Source organism: Chelmon rostratus, chromosome 5 (genome assembly GCF_017976325.1).
Source record: "Chelmon rostratus isolate fCheRos1 chromosome 5, fCheRos1.pri, whole genome shotgun sequence".
NCBI lineage: Eukaryota > Metazoa > Chordata > Actinopteri > Chaetodontiformes > Chaetodontidae > Chelmon > Chelmon rostratus.
In genome coordinates, this window is record NC_055662.1 from 27,263,817 (window position 1) to 27,278,356 (window position 14,540).

The window sequence follows — 14,540 nt, forward strand, 5'->3', positions numbered from 1 at the left end:
TGTTCCTGCTGTTTTCCTCTAACAGCAGAACAAGCCGACGTGAGGACGTGTGTTTTATTCGGAGAGCCTGTGATGCTTTAATAACAGTGATTAACATCCAGTTTCTTTCCTCTATGTTTCAAAATAACAAACCAGACTGAGGAATGCTACTCACCCACTTTTCATCTATACGATCCAATTTTCCCTCCACAGTTCAAGGCTTTACTTACATCAAGTTCGATAACACATTAATTAGCCGAGGTAATGATTGCTCTGTATTTCCCCAGTCTAATCTATACCTCCTGACATTTATGAATGAGGGTTTAACTGAAATACCTTTGGCATTGTGCTTCCTGGAGATAGGAGCGGGCTTGTGCAGATCATCACGAGTGTAGTGATTACTGAAGAACTGAACTAATTCATTAGCGGCTAACAGATGAGAATTTCTTTTTCTCGACTTTAGTGCCCTGATTGCTCTGAAAATAATTCACCACTGCTGGGTATCTATTGAATCATTTTTATTTTTGGATAATTAGCATGATTTCCATTTTAATATCTTATGCAATATGTAAATTCTTTTATTAAAATACATTACCGTAATGTTCATGCACGCTGTGCCGAATGCAGCCGTCTCTATAATGTTATGATGATTTGTGTCGTCATGTGCAGTGGCTGTTGTCATGGCGAATTGCTTTGCCTGGTTAGACTAGAAAGACATTTTAACATTTTAAACAGATTTTATTTATTTATCTGCTTCGGTGTATGGATGGAAGAATGCCAGAACAGCAAGTTTTATTTGGTTATTTGAAATGTGTGTGTGTGTGTGTGTGTGTGTGTGTGTGTGTGTGTGTGTGGAAGCAACCTCTAAAGGACAGCTATCTGGTGCGGGAGTTGCTGGAGTTGTAGAAATATTGCTTTAACTTTTAACACACTATCGTATCGTCTGTACGTCTAGAATTTGAATTGCAAAACCAGTGTAAGAATAAATAAATCATGTTCATGTATTAAATTCATATATCAGCAGCTGAACTCTGAGTATTTGCAGCACTGTGAAATCATGTCTTTTAAACACTTAAAGGGTGAGGGTGGTAATAGTCTGTATTTTTGAGATTGTCAACAAATCCCACTAAAAGCCCGAAGGCACTACCGTGTCTGTCCGTCTGTCAGTCGTTCCCCGGCCTGTCTGTGGTTCCTGCTGCCTCCAGCTGAATCTTTATGAAAGGCTCATGACTGCAAACTTTTATTAAAAAACAAGGCTTCATAATCCCAGAAAACAGCTGCTCGCTGGAGTTTCACACGTCACTTAAACCAGATCAAACAGTGAACATGTTGGGGTCTATTTTTTATTTGCTGCTCTGACTGTTTTTTAATTTATTTATCATAATGAAATAAAATGTCAGACTATTACATCTATTATTTAAGCCTTGCAAAGATGCAATACAGCAATGCATTTATGCAATTTAATTTAAGTAAAGCAATATAAATACGGCAAGTGGCACATTTTAATTATATGCACAGATTATTAGATTTTGCATGACGGACTAACACAGAATTCGGATAAATGTTCAGTGCAACGTATCACATTTCTAAGAATAAAACTTTATCAGTGCGATAGCCTGCGTAGCGCTGCAGATTCAGACAACTGGACACCCTCGAAGTCCATAACCTTTACAAATCCTCTCAGCTAATTTGTGCAGTGAGTCATTAAAATACTCATTAAGCATGTTGATGAGGATTGACCCGCAACTGGTCGAGCATTCAGTACATTATCACACACACACACACACACACACACACACACTGGATGCTGAAATCCCAGACAACCATGTTTCAGCGGCAACATAACAAATGAGGCACGTGTTGTGGCTGTTTTATCTGATGAATCTAGAGTTTGATGTAACTGACAGGATGGATATAGAGCTGTACAGATCTATGAGTAGTAGGCTATAATATATAGAGATGTAACAGCTAGGTGTGACTGAATTAACCAAGCAGCAACCTTCAGTGCCAAAAACTGCAGTTCCATGAATGGCCACTTGAGGCAGGCTCCAAAAACGAGTGAGTGAGTGATACTATCAAGGCTTAAAGTCATGCATAATATGGGTGTGGCCACATTGACTGACAGCTGCAAAGTTTCATCAACCAAGCTTCACCTCACCTTTGGATTAATCAGGAGTTTAATGGAGTCAGGCCAAGATAGTGACTATAATATTAATTCATGCTCTGTTATTAATAACATGGCTGTTTTTCTTTTCTGTATTCAGCTCTCGACCTGGTTATTTATTTGGTTGATGCTATGAGGACTTGAGATTTATGCCGTCTGTGTCGCCTATTGTCAGAACCTGCTCTATTGTTTCCAGCTCCTCATCTGAACAATGGAGAAGAGGCTGGATGGTCCTGCCCACCTAATCCGTATTGAACTGTGTGTTATTCAGCATCGTGTGTGAAGGGGAGTAACAGCGAAGGCTCCTCTGGTTGGAGTTCTCAGTTCAGCAGAATCACAGATGAAAAGCATTGAGCATTTCTGTCCGACTTCTTTCTCTTTATCCCACCAGACTTGTGTCAAAACTCCTTTTTCTTTCCAGTTCGGATGGGAAGCTCGATTCAGAGCAGACAATCCACCCACACCACCCTGTCAGGTGGAGGGATGGTGTGACTGTGAGAGGGAGGGAAGACGTTTCAGACCTCCACAGCGTTATGTGATGTCTTCTGGCTCGTTCCTGCTTCTGAACGGGAGAGTTTATGGTTTGCAGTGTGATTTAAATCAGGATCCGGCTTCTAATCAATACTCTATTGTATTGAGACTTGTGTGAAAGGTCATTCACTCAGAGAATTAGCTCCCAGCAGCTTTATGGAGCCTTTTCAGCTCATTGTTTTGATTTGTTTTGATTTAATCTCAGTTTCCAGCTGAAACAGTGAAAAATATCTAAAAACAGACTCTACCTGCTCAGCATCAACCTCAGCGACTAACTGATGAACATAAGATAAGAATTTATTGATTCCACGCTGGGGAAATGTACTCGTTACAACAGCGAGAATAAAAAGGAAAAAAACAAATATACAATAGAAAAGATCTAAAATAAAATAGTGGAGGCTTCAGCTGCTGCAGAGTCACACATTTCCTTTGGGAGCCGGTGGAGAACAAAACAGAACAATAAGGAGTGAGTGTTGGACTTACTGCACCAGGTGGACACAAACCTGACTATACATGAATGCTAATACTGCTCCATGTCTGTCTGCTAACATGCTAGCCCAGGGTCGGCAACCCGCGGCTCCGGAGCCGCGTGCGGCTCTTTCATCCCTCTGATGCAGCTCCTGAAAATAATTAATGAGCATTTAATTAAAATGTATTTTATTTTAGTTTGTTTAACACCGCGCACGCTCACAGATGACAGTTTATCCTGCGTACCTGTGAATATTCTCATTCATCCAGGTCATTGTAAGCTTTAGGGCATTCAATCGTTCGCAACTGGACCTCGTCAGTTTGTCTTAGAAGACGTTTCGCCTCTCATCCGAGCAGGCTTCATCAGTTCGTACGCAACCAGACTAGATAGGACAGCTCTAGTCCAATGCAATGGTGTTAGGTTCAAGTATTTATCCCCTGAGTGAGACCAACCCATAAAAACAAGAATGGTATCACTCTATTGTGATAAGGCGTAAAGATGCAGGTGACGGCGCACAGCGCTGATGTGCAGACGCTGTGCGCTGAGGTTCAGGAGCAGAAATCACATTAACCACGTTTGATTAATATTTTAATTGCCTATTATTTAGCATATATTCATATTTTTTCATTGTTCAGTGAAATAGTCAAAATGGCTCTTTGAGTGGTAAAGGTTGCCGACCCCTGTGTTAGCCGTATCAGCTTTACTGACCCAAAGAAGAGCCTGACTTTTGATCCTTCACCTCATGTCTGCATCAGAAGTGGGAATGTGTCGTTAGATTGATCTGCTGCTTTGGTTTTATTCAAAATATCTGACGGGTCGTATAATGTAACGCAGTGAGAAGAGCCTGACGGCTTCCTCTCACAGCAGCCTGACAAACAAAGCTGATGAACTTCTCACCACAAGACAGCTACTGCTAACTGAGCTAGCAGCAGGTTAGCCAACCCGGAACGTCTGCACGCTGTTCAATCAGACACCTCTGCGGCGTTGGCAGGTCATGTGACCTCATTCAAAATGTGGACGTGTGCTTGCAGCTTTGAGAAAATTAAAGCAGGGCTGTGACTTTTTACCTGTGCTTAATAAAATACAGAGACCACCTTGCTCCTTTCGTACATGGAAAGTGGTTTAGCTACTTGGACAGGATGCTGGTTCGTAGCGACGGTGGACGGAGCGTCCTCCAAACCCGTCTAATAGCGCGAGTGTTACTGTTTGTCGTTCTGCACAGGGGAGACGCGAACTGTCTGACGACAACAAAGTCAAGTTCACTAATTTGTAGCTGTGACAGACAACAAAGACAAACAGCATCAAACGAATGCAAATTCTACTCCAAAAACTATTGTGAGCGTTCTGATGAAAATTGCTGTTACTCTATGAATTATTATGTTGCTTTCAAGCACGGCCAAGCGTGTACGCGCATCCATTCAACTGAGCTTCAAGTCTGCAGAAATAATTTCCTCTCCAAATGAATGTGTGTTTTTTTTATTGACTGAGGATCCAAGAGACAATAAACAAAGAGTCTTTTTCCATTACACAGTCGGTGGACCGGCATGTTATTCCAAGAATATTCCTCTTAATTTATATTAAAAAAGAGACGTCAGCATTAACTTACATCATCATATCATGATTCTCCAGTGTGTGTGTGTGGGAGTGGGGGGTGGGGGGGGGGGGGGGGGGGGGGGGAATGAGCCATCATAGAAGCAGGGAGAGGGAGAGATCTGAAGTTCTTTTCAGAGAGTACAGTTTCTATCCCACTCCTGCAAGCGAGGCTTAGGGGACCGTGCTCTCCATGGACTCTCTGTGTGTGCCAGACTTCACTGGGTTTAGCACAAGAAGCACAACTTATTGGATTATGGGGTCCACCGTGCTCATATTGCTGCAGGCTGTGTGTGTGTGTGTGTGTGTGTGTGTGTGCAGGGGTATATGTGGGTGGGCAGCTTGTGAACCGAGGGAAGGATGGAGTCGTAAATACACGATGAATTCCCATTTACTTTCCTATTTCCTATGCAGAATTTCTCACAGAGGCCTGCCTTTTCATGCTCAGAGGTTAGAAGTTTAAGCGGCCGAGGAGCAGCCGAACGAAGCGGCGGCGGCGGCAAAGCTTTTCTTGTTTCGCGTGGATTTAACTGCACCTGTCTAATTTCAGCCCTCGGGGAGCGCTTTGTCTGCATGGACAGGATAAGGTTTTGGCAGGCGTTCTCGGTTAGACGGACTTTCTGCTGATGACATAACGGTCCATAATTCAGAGATTCACAGGGGGGGTGGTTTGCGGGGACAGAAACACGCCGTGTTTGTGTCCTTGCTGCCTGTTTGTTGTCTTCACCCTCCTCACCCTTCACAGATTTCAGCCCAGGCAGTGTGGGATGCTGCATCTGCAGCTGAAGTTAATCTCTTTTTCTCTTTTGCCCTCATCTACTTTTATATCCACTTTCTATGCTGCAGATGTAAAAATAAACTATACTGTCTGTGGCTGCACTAGTTTTAATATCATTAATATTAGAGAATGAGAGCATGGTAGGCCACCAATGGGAGTTGGTCCTGCTGTGAGCAGCATCAGTCAGGCATGCCTTGATGGTAGATGTGCCCTTTCCTTCAGTGGGCTACTCACTGAGATAAAGAATCAGAGGCTGGGAGGAATCCTTGCATTTGCCTCTTTATTATTTATCCTGCAGCGTGGCACAGGGAAGCATGTGGCATGGCTGCTCGCACACACGGCTCATATCACCGGTTTCACAGTTAAACCTGGATGACGGCTGCAGCATTTGTTAACTCTGGACTCATTAGAGCCAGGTGTAAGTAACGGCGCCCGGGCTGCAGAGTGTGTGTTTATGACGGCCAGGACGTCGCTGAATAAAGACTGATTGTTGTTAAGGAGACAAAAAATCAATTTCACCGTCAGGGTGGACGTTTAATTGCGGAGCTTCAGCAGGTCATGAATGCAGCGTGTGTGGCCCACAGCGCACCGGCTGCATTCCACTCACGTAGCTCTTTGAGGGGCTGAGTGACTGCCTCCCTCTGCCAGGAGCGCCATCCTTGTCCCAGTGGCGTTCCACCTTAAAAAGACGAATATATGTGCCCAACTGGCTCCCTGACATTGACACACTGTGACTCACGCTGCCGTGCTATTTCATGGCTGCTCAGCCGCTCTGTAGCCTCTCCCCTCCCTGCTCCGGCCATTTGTTTGCCTCCCCTGCTCGGCTGTTTACTTGTAATTTGGACATCTGTCAAGGTGGTTTGTTTGCTGCCCTGTGGTGTGATTAGGCTACCTTTGCCAAATCTGGCTCATAGCAAGATGGGTTATAGCAAGTCTTGGCTGTGGAGACAAAGCCCGGGGCTTTTGGCTACTTCTCATCTACCAAGTTTGGTCGGATAATTCAGAAATCATCGGGTGACAAAAAGAAAACACATTCATCGTGCTTGTTCCGACACCGTCCTGCAGTCTTAATGGTGGTCTTGTCCCAGTCCTGTCTGTTTGGTCCCTCCTTGTCCTGTCGCACAGTCTGTTCAGCAGCGTCGGTGCCAGAGCCTCCTCTTACACCGGGGGGAGGGAGTGGGGCAATTAACCACCTGCTGGTAGAGCAGCCATACCGCAAAGCCTCACACACACCCTGACATTTGCAGGATCACTCATGAACACGCTCGCACGCTGATTTATAGACGTGGCGTCAGTCGGCCCGCTGCAGGACGCTCAGGTACCTGCAAACACACAGCGTGCAGCGAAGGAGAAGGAGGTTTGGGCTCATTTCAGATTTGCTCTCTGATCGTGTTTCATCCCGAGCGTTGCTAATTTGTTCATCTTCTTAATGAACATTATTGGCAGGATTGCATTAACCCAGCACTTAAGTTTCCTAATGGCTAACGTCATGCTCTGTGCTCACATCACACACTGTAGACTCTCATACAGACAATCAATACTGAATAATTTCACCGCCCCATCTAACTTTAGTGAAAATCTCTTCTTTTTTTGTCTGGTCAGACACTCAGAGAGTTAGTACATTAAAACAGATGATGTACACCCCAGTGAGCGCTCATCCGGAGCTGTTTGAAACTCTCCATTCTGGTAAATCATTCACAGCTGATAAGAAGCTGTGCCTCTGTCAGGCCAGGTCAAGTCGCTCAAACTATCTGCGATCACTGTGATAAGCTCAGTCGTCTAATAGAGGCTTTATTTACAGCCTGAGCAGTGGTTGCACTGCAGCCTGCAGCTCTGTGACGTCTTGGCACTGAGGTAGAATCCACTCGTCTTCCCGTCTGGCGGTAAACAGCAGCGAGTGTGTTTTCATGGGCGGGTCAGGAGGGTGTGTCGGGGAGGGGTGGAGGAAGTGTACCAACTGTTTATTGGCCCTTTCAAACCTGAAGAACTCTATTTCACTGCATTGCAACCTACAAAAACTTCATTTTATTATATATTATATATATATCTTACGCTTGATCAGGCCCTTTACCGCCAATTCTCACACAGGGAGTCCGACAGACTAAATAAAGAGTGATAAGAGTGAAGTCTGGTGGGATGAGACAAACCTTGACCTTTTCCTGAACCTTACCTGCTTGTTTTGGTGCCTGAACCAAACCACAGTGTGACAGTTTCACACCTGAAGCACCTGTGTGTTATTATTCTCACAGGCTTTATGTTGAAGGTGTAAGGAGGTGTTCATTTAGCCCGGCGTGCTGAGAAATGATGCTACAGGCCTTCAGAACAAGTTGGGAGTGAGCAGATGCACAGCCTCCATATGCACAGGAAGTTCTGATATGCGTCACTGTGGAATGACAGATGACAGAGTTTATGACAGCAGCTAATCATTAATCTCAGTCGGCAGCTTGCGTCCATACGTCTGCGATCAGAAGACAAACACAGACAGCAGCACCAACAAAACGCCTTTTTATCACATCGAACAAATGAACACATGTCCAATCGACACAAACGAGTCCCCAAAAACAACAGCTGCTTGAAGGAGGGTTGAAACGCCGCAGCTCGAGGAGTGGCCACAGGTGTACTATGGACAGGGAGGGTGTGGTCACGGTTTCTGCCGCTGAGTTTCACCTGAGAGCAAAATAAGTTTGCCTCACCAGTACTGCAGCAGCGGCAGGCCTGAGGGGACACACTGCGGATCACGGCTTCACTCTCAGGTATGTCACAGCTCTGTCTGTCTTGGTGGTGTGTACTTAAGAATCAAACAGTCCGTCTTCCCTCTGCTTGTTTTACATTGATATTCACCGTCATTCTAGACCTCTCTCAACCTTAAAAGGGAACAAACATAAGAGCAGTAATTCTTTCATTCCAGGTGCATGTTAGCTGTAAGATAACACTGGATCAGAGAGCAACAGCAGAGATCTTTGCACCGCCATGAAATTAAATTAGAGGCAGTAAACAACATTCAAAGGCAGAGACAGTCACTGAACTTACACTTCTTCCTTTCATGTTGCTCTCAGGGTCATTATGGAGCCTGGACTTACAAGCGTGGGGCTAAAGCTGGCTGTGCTGCTTCTGGTGACGCTTCACCTGAAGACAGGTGAGTCTGATTTCTTTATCTCAGGTTTGTTTTCAGCCGCTGACTGCCCTGAGAGCAGAGAATATATGATCGCTAACAGAACAGGTGTGTTTTCTGGATAGTACCTGTGTGATTCAGGCAACAGACTGACCAGTCCGACGTGCTCTGAGCTGATGATCTGGCAGTTAAACCGCCGGCTGAATAGCATTGCAGTCGCTCAATGAACCATGTGCATAGAATGTGGGTGGCGGACAGATACCTCGCATAACATTCAGAGCTCTATTCATTCACACTCCTGCAGCTAACAGTCAAACCAGTGTGTGCATTTTTTTAAACAAAACTTTATTGTTCCCAGTGGAGGAGTTAGTCCCAGGCCTCCATCCAAGCCGTCCGTTTTAATCCTCAAGCAGCATAAAAACAGAGGTGAAATCGAGCTGAATGCACGCAGCAGAGTGAAAGTGAGCAGTGTACGTACAGAACACATGCACAAACCTCCCGAGCGCTTAAAGCTTCACGCTGCACCAAAGTGTTACCTGTTTTCTCCGGGTCAGTGAGGGGCCGCACATGTGAAAGGCTGCAGGGGCCGTGCTCGCTACCGAGTTAGCTTAGCCGCCTCTCTACAGGGAAAACAGGCCTTCCTCAGATTCCTGCAGTTCGCCCTGGGGGGGCATTGGCAGCGTAAACATTTGAGTGACTAATTAGAGCTTTTTTCAGACTCCCTTCATCACATCTGCTGCTCAAACGCTTTCATAAATACCTCTGACGTGCTCTGTTTGGTTGCAGTGAAGTGCTGCAGTGGATGTCATGAGTGGTGTCAAAAGAGGGGCTGATTTGATTTATCAACATGGTCCATTAAGATATTTAGCGAAGGTTAAAGGTCTAAATGTGGAACTGGTGAAAAGAGGTTCGCTCCAGATGTCTGAGAATGACATTCCCTTCCAGTGACTTGGATCTGTTGAAATGTGTTGCCACGTAATAATAATCAGGATTGCATTGTTCCTATAAACGTCGAGCCATGAGCAGTAATTAAATCGATGGCTGTAAAACAGTGAGTCAGCAGGGTGTGTGTCAGCACAGACGGCTCGTAACTGCCGCTTGTCAGGTGCATTTTTCATGTTTGCTCATCTGCTGCCATCATTTACTGATACAGTACATTTCTGACAACTAATGAGCCTCGAGAGTTTCAGATTAATACGTAACTCTTATTCACAAAAACATCACTTTGATTCCAGCTCCAAGTCCTCAGTTTTGACTTAAGAGCCAATTAGTCTCAGATCAGCACCTCGTCCTGTCTGAGACTGTTTACGAGCACAGACCCGGAGCTGGAACGCCATTAAATGGAACAATATTAATGTGTTTGAGAGAGAAATGAGTCTGTTTTACGTCCGTCTTTTGGCCTGGGGGGACGATTATGGCGAGGAGAGGACGAGTGTGTTTATGAATTAAACAAATCTGAACTTTTCTCAACCATCAGATGTGACGGAGGCGATGGAGGTGACATCCTCTGGGCCACAGACTGTTCAGAAGGCCAAGGGGGAAACGGTCAACCTGGGGTGCACCTACACCCCCGGCCCCCAAGACACAGGAGAGCTGGACATTGAGTGGTCCAACGTCCGGCCGGACATGACGCAGAAAGACAAACTGGTGTGTATGTCGTAGAGAAACCTGCCCTTCATTAGCATAGAGAGAGCGGATCCTTTACCTTTGGGCTGTGTCAGTGGAAAAACCTGCTCTGAAGATGTGTCATCACTCAAGACCATCGTCGTATCTCAGATCTTATCCTTCACAGGGGGCCAGACCCATCAGTACGGCGACCCCAGCATCTCCAGCAGATTCAAGTTCACAGGGAACCCCACGCTGGGCGACGCCTCCATCTCCATCTCTGACGCGAGGGTGTCGGACACCGACACCTATCAGTGCAAAGTGAAGAAGGCGCCGGGTGTGGACACGCGGAAAGTCACTCTGGTTGTGATGGGTGAGGAATTCCTTTTGACCGGTTTGACCTGTTCATTTTCTCAGACGTCTTGTTCTACTTTGAAAAGCTGCTCTCACTCATGTGGAATGTAAAGGCTGCTTCTGCTTTGAAGTCCTGTCTCACACCTGAACACACCTGTCTCCATAGGCACACCTTTAACACCTGAACCAGTCAACTCTAAAACTGTATTCATTTCCTTTCACTAGAGCCCCCGTCGGCACCGAAGTGTTGGGTGGAAGGCGGGGAGGAGAAAGGTGGCACAGTCTCCCTCCGCTGCAAGTCCTCTCAGGGCTCCACCCCTCTCAATTACGTGTGGATGAGAGAGACTGGAGGTGCGATGCCATCCATGGCGACCCAAGGTGAGGCAGCGGCCTGACAGACGAAAAGGCTTTCCCACAATACATGACCAGTGCAGCGCCCGCTGCTTCCTCCAGAGCCGCTCATCTAAACCCCACCCTGCTCGTCCTCGGGCCCTGAGTAGCACACCTCCCATGACATAGTTTCGTACTGTAACAATGTACATATATACCACCAGAAGCTCACACCCACTTAGGGATGGGCATTTCAACATCAAACGAAAGCGATAATCACCTGGCTGCTGTCATTGCTAACAGCTAGCTATTTGGGACTGGGCTATTTAGTGATTTGGGACTAGGCTATTTCCTGAACAAAAGGAAAGAGAGCACGCTGTACCCAGCATGCTATTGCATCAATGTTGTAACTGTTAATACGGTCCCCTCTGAGCACGCTAGCCTACACAGTGTGTACTTCTCGCGGTTGTGATGCACTACTGATCAATTTGTCCAACACTGCACTTCCTCTGGTCCTCAGAAATACACCTGCCCAGCATGAAGTGCAGACAGACAGGCAGACAGACAGATGCTGTGTTTGTATCGCATGCTTGTGCTGAATGTTGCCTTCTTCCATTCAGACTCAGAGACTGGGGAGCTTTTGATAAGGAACCATACAGACAGCAACGTTGGAAGCTACGTGTGCAAGGTGAACAACGCTGTCGGCAGAGCTCAGTGTAAATACGCTCTGCATGCATACAACCGTAAGTCTGTGATATCATCATCTAATTTTACTCCAAAGCGCTGAACACTCGGAGGAACCATTTTCTGCTGCACCGTTTAAATATTTGCTCTAGTTTGACAGCGAGTTGTAGCGTCACATGTGAGCCTCATTCATGACTGCAAAGAAGGAGAGCTGCACTGGTTTTGATCTCACGTCTTCTCCTCCAGCTACCAACAAGGTGGGCGTCATAGTCGGGGCGGTGATTGGTGCTCTCCTGCTGCTGCTCCTCCTCCTGCTCCTCATCTGGCTCCTCATCTGCTGCTGCCACAAGCGTCGCTATGAGAAAGAGGTTGCCAATGAAATAAGGTAACGTATCGGGTCTGCAGAGAAGCTCGAGCAGTCGTGAAATAACCTGACGATCATGTGACTGACCCCTGTGTGGCCTGTCGCTTCAGGGAGGATGTCCAGGCCCCGGAGAGCAGACCCACCAGCAGGAACTCCAGTTTCCGCTCAGTGTTGGGGTACCGCACCCACCCCGGGGTGCACTACAGCTCCGTGAGGAACCACGGCGTCAGAGAATCAGGCCGGAGCGCCATCCACTCGGCCGGGACTAACGGCACATTGCAGCCCACCACTGCAGGGGTGAACCCCCCCCTCCAATACGACCATCGATACGGATACCCTGTATAATCCAGTCCAGGTGGACTTTTTTACTTTTAGTGTTAAACTACACCCTCTGAAGGAAAGACTCTTTGTAAAGGATGCTCTATGTAAAGTATGGATGTGAGAAATGGTGCAATACCAGATATTTAACTGGAGAGTAATGGGAGCGCTGGTATCCAACTACTGGGGACTCATAGTATTTCACAGGCTGGCTTTCATAATGCACTGCAGCGTATTGTATAGAATCATAATCCAAGTCTTTATGACACTGATTCTGTTAAAACTGTACATGTATATATCAAAAAATGTGTGTTTTTATTGATGTTTTTTTTCTATGCCACATGTAGCTCAATCAGCTTCTTAGTTTTTACAATAAAACAATTTTGAGTACAATAAAAACATTTTCAGTGATAAGTCAAAGATGAGAGAATCATCTCATCTCGGCTCTTTTTTCTCACAGTATTTATTTGTCAAAGTCGAGTAACATTTGAGAGACATCTGTTATCTCTGAACAACAACAGTCAGAATGGAATCTGACATATGTATATATATATTTGCATGTGTGTATATAGAGATTTTCATATGTATATATATACATATGTGAATATACGTTTATGTAAATGTATATATATGTATGTGTGTGTATATACATACACACGTGTGTTTATACATATGAAAGCAGTCAAATTGTCGACATGGTCAGAGGTTCAATTAAAACTTGATTAGAGAGGATCATCCTGTGTGTGAGCGTCTTCCTGCGTGAAAAATATTACAGTTAAATTAGACTTTTTGAAGAATGTACTAAGTAGACTTTGTGCTATTTTTGTCACCTTAGAGTATATGTAAATGTACAGCACACAGTGCAGTCGCTTGAGTAGTACTTGAGCATACTTGAAGTGTAAATAGTATGCTAACTTTTTACAAACTTGTGTAAGTGTAAAGTGTACTGAAGTACACCAGTGAAAATCCGGATTTATGAGCACCAGTGTGTTCAAAATATACTCAAATACACTTAAAATGAAGTGAAATTAAAGTTCACTTTTATTAAGCTGCTGATAGTGTTTTACAAAAGGACCTGAAAATAAGTTCACTTTTCACAAGTACTCTTCAATACTCTTAAGTACTCAAAGTATTTAATTATATAATTTAGTATACTTTTTAAAAGTAGACTGAAGTAAAATGTATAATATACTCACAATAAAGTAGACTTTTATAAGTACTTTGAAATGTCACTGTACTGCAGAATGTACTGACGTCTGTTTGGAAGCAGACTTTTTAAAAGTATCTGTCAAACAGACTTTAAATGAAGCACAAACAGTACAGGTGACTTTTCTTTACTTCAGCTATAAAACGCAGTAAAGTGAACTCAGTTTTCACCTGAGCTAAAATGAAGAAGCTGAACGTGTTGAAATTCTGATTAGTGGATGAACGCAGCGAGACAAACGATCTGTGTGCTGATTGGCTGTTTCCAGGGCACTAACTGCATCGATATGAACTCGAGCTTCAAAGCTGCTTGTGACTCAGACGGTGAAGTCAGTGTTGCCTCTGATCCTCTTTGTGTATTTGCCTCCTGGAAAATGTTTCATTTGCAGAACAAAATGCTGCAAAATTGCCTTGTTTGTGTTGTGTGTTCCGCCAATTTTTTGCAAAGCTTCAGTAAACTGGTTATTAATGTAACATCTAGTCGCTGTAACCTGCAGGAGGCTCTCTGAATCCAGAGTCAGCACTCTGCCCGCGGCCCACTGGCCTGCTCTCATCTTCAAAAGGTGCGTGTTGAATTAATAAGAGCTGCGAGAAGTGGCGAGGATCGGCGTGCCCTTGGTGATAAATTCAGCCAGGGGCTCCCTGAAGGCCAGGAGCCCCCCCTGCATGAAAGCCTGGACGGTTATTCACAAACTGTGTTACTGTTTCACATTATCAGACAGAAGATGCAGCAAAATTAGACTTTCAATTTCAGACGAGCGGCCCTCAATTTCAGATGAGCTTTGCCTGAAAATTCAATCAGCAGCACTTAAGTTTGCATTTGCCCACAAACACACACACACACACACACTTGTTTACTTCAAACGAAGGCAAATTAAATCAAGTTTTGTGTCCATGTTTGTATGTTTGTCTGCTGGGGAAAAGCAGGTCTGTGAGGGAGCAGTTCTCTGAGAAGCCGTTTAATGTGCGAGCACACGTCTGTCCTTCGATTCATGCGTGAACTGAGGAAACAGATACCATAATTAATTACAAATCATTTTCTGGAAACCTCATCGCAGA

The 14,540-nt window shown here is 45.0% G+C and overlaps 1 protein-coding gene across 1 annotated transcript; it reads left to right on the forward strand.

Moving 5' to 3' along the window:
• The first annotated feature begins 8,188 nt into the window (after positions 1-8,188).
• vsig8b (V-set and immunoglobulin domain containing 8b) lies at positions 8,189-13,002 on the forward strand. Its single transcript, XM_041937583.1, has 8 exons — positions 8,189-8,264; positions 8,568-8,647; positions 10,101-10,270; positions 10,400-10,601; positions 10,808-10,960; positions 11,533-11,655; positions 11,843-11,981; positions 12,071-13,002. The coding sequence occupies exons 2-8, from the start codon at positions 8,575-8,577 to the stop codon at positions 12,303-12,305; spliced, it is 1,095 nt and encodes a 364-aa protein (XP_041793517.1). The 5' UTR covers positions 8,189-8,264; positions 8,568-8,574; the 3' UTR covers positions 12,306-13,002.
• Positions 13,003-14,540: the final 1,538 nt, after the last annotated feature.

What these genes read in the sequence shown, in the direction of transcription:
- vsig8b (XM_041937583.1), top strand. Translation starts at nt 8,575, where the DNA reads ATGGAGCCTGGACTTACAAGCGTGGGGCTAAAGCTGGCTGTGCTGCTT. An exon ending in AGTCACTCTGGTTGTGATGG is followed by an intron (nt 10,602 to 10,807) that starts GTGAGGAATTCC and finishes TCCTTTCACTAG; the next exon opens with AGCCCCCGTCGGCACCGAAG. An exon ending in CGCTCTGCATGCATACAACC is followed by an intron (nt 11,656 to 11,842) that starts GTAAGTCTGTGA and finishes CTTCTCCTCCAG; the next exon opens with CTACCAACAAGGTGGGCGTC.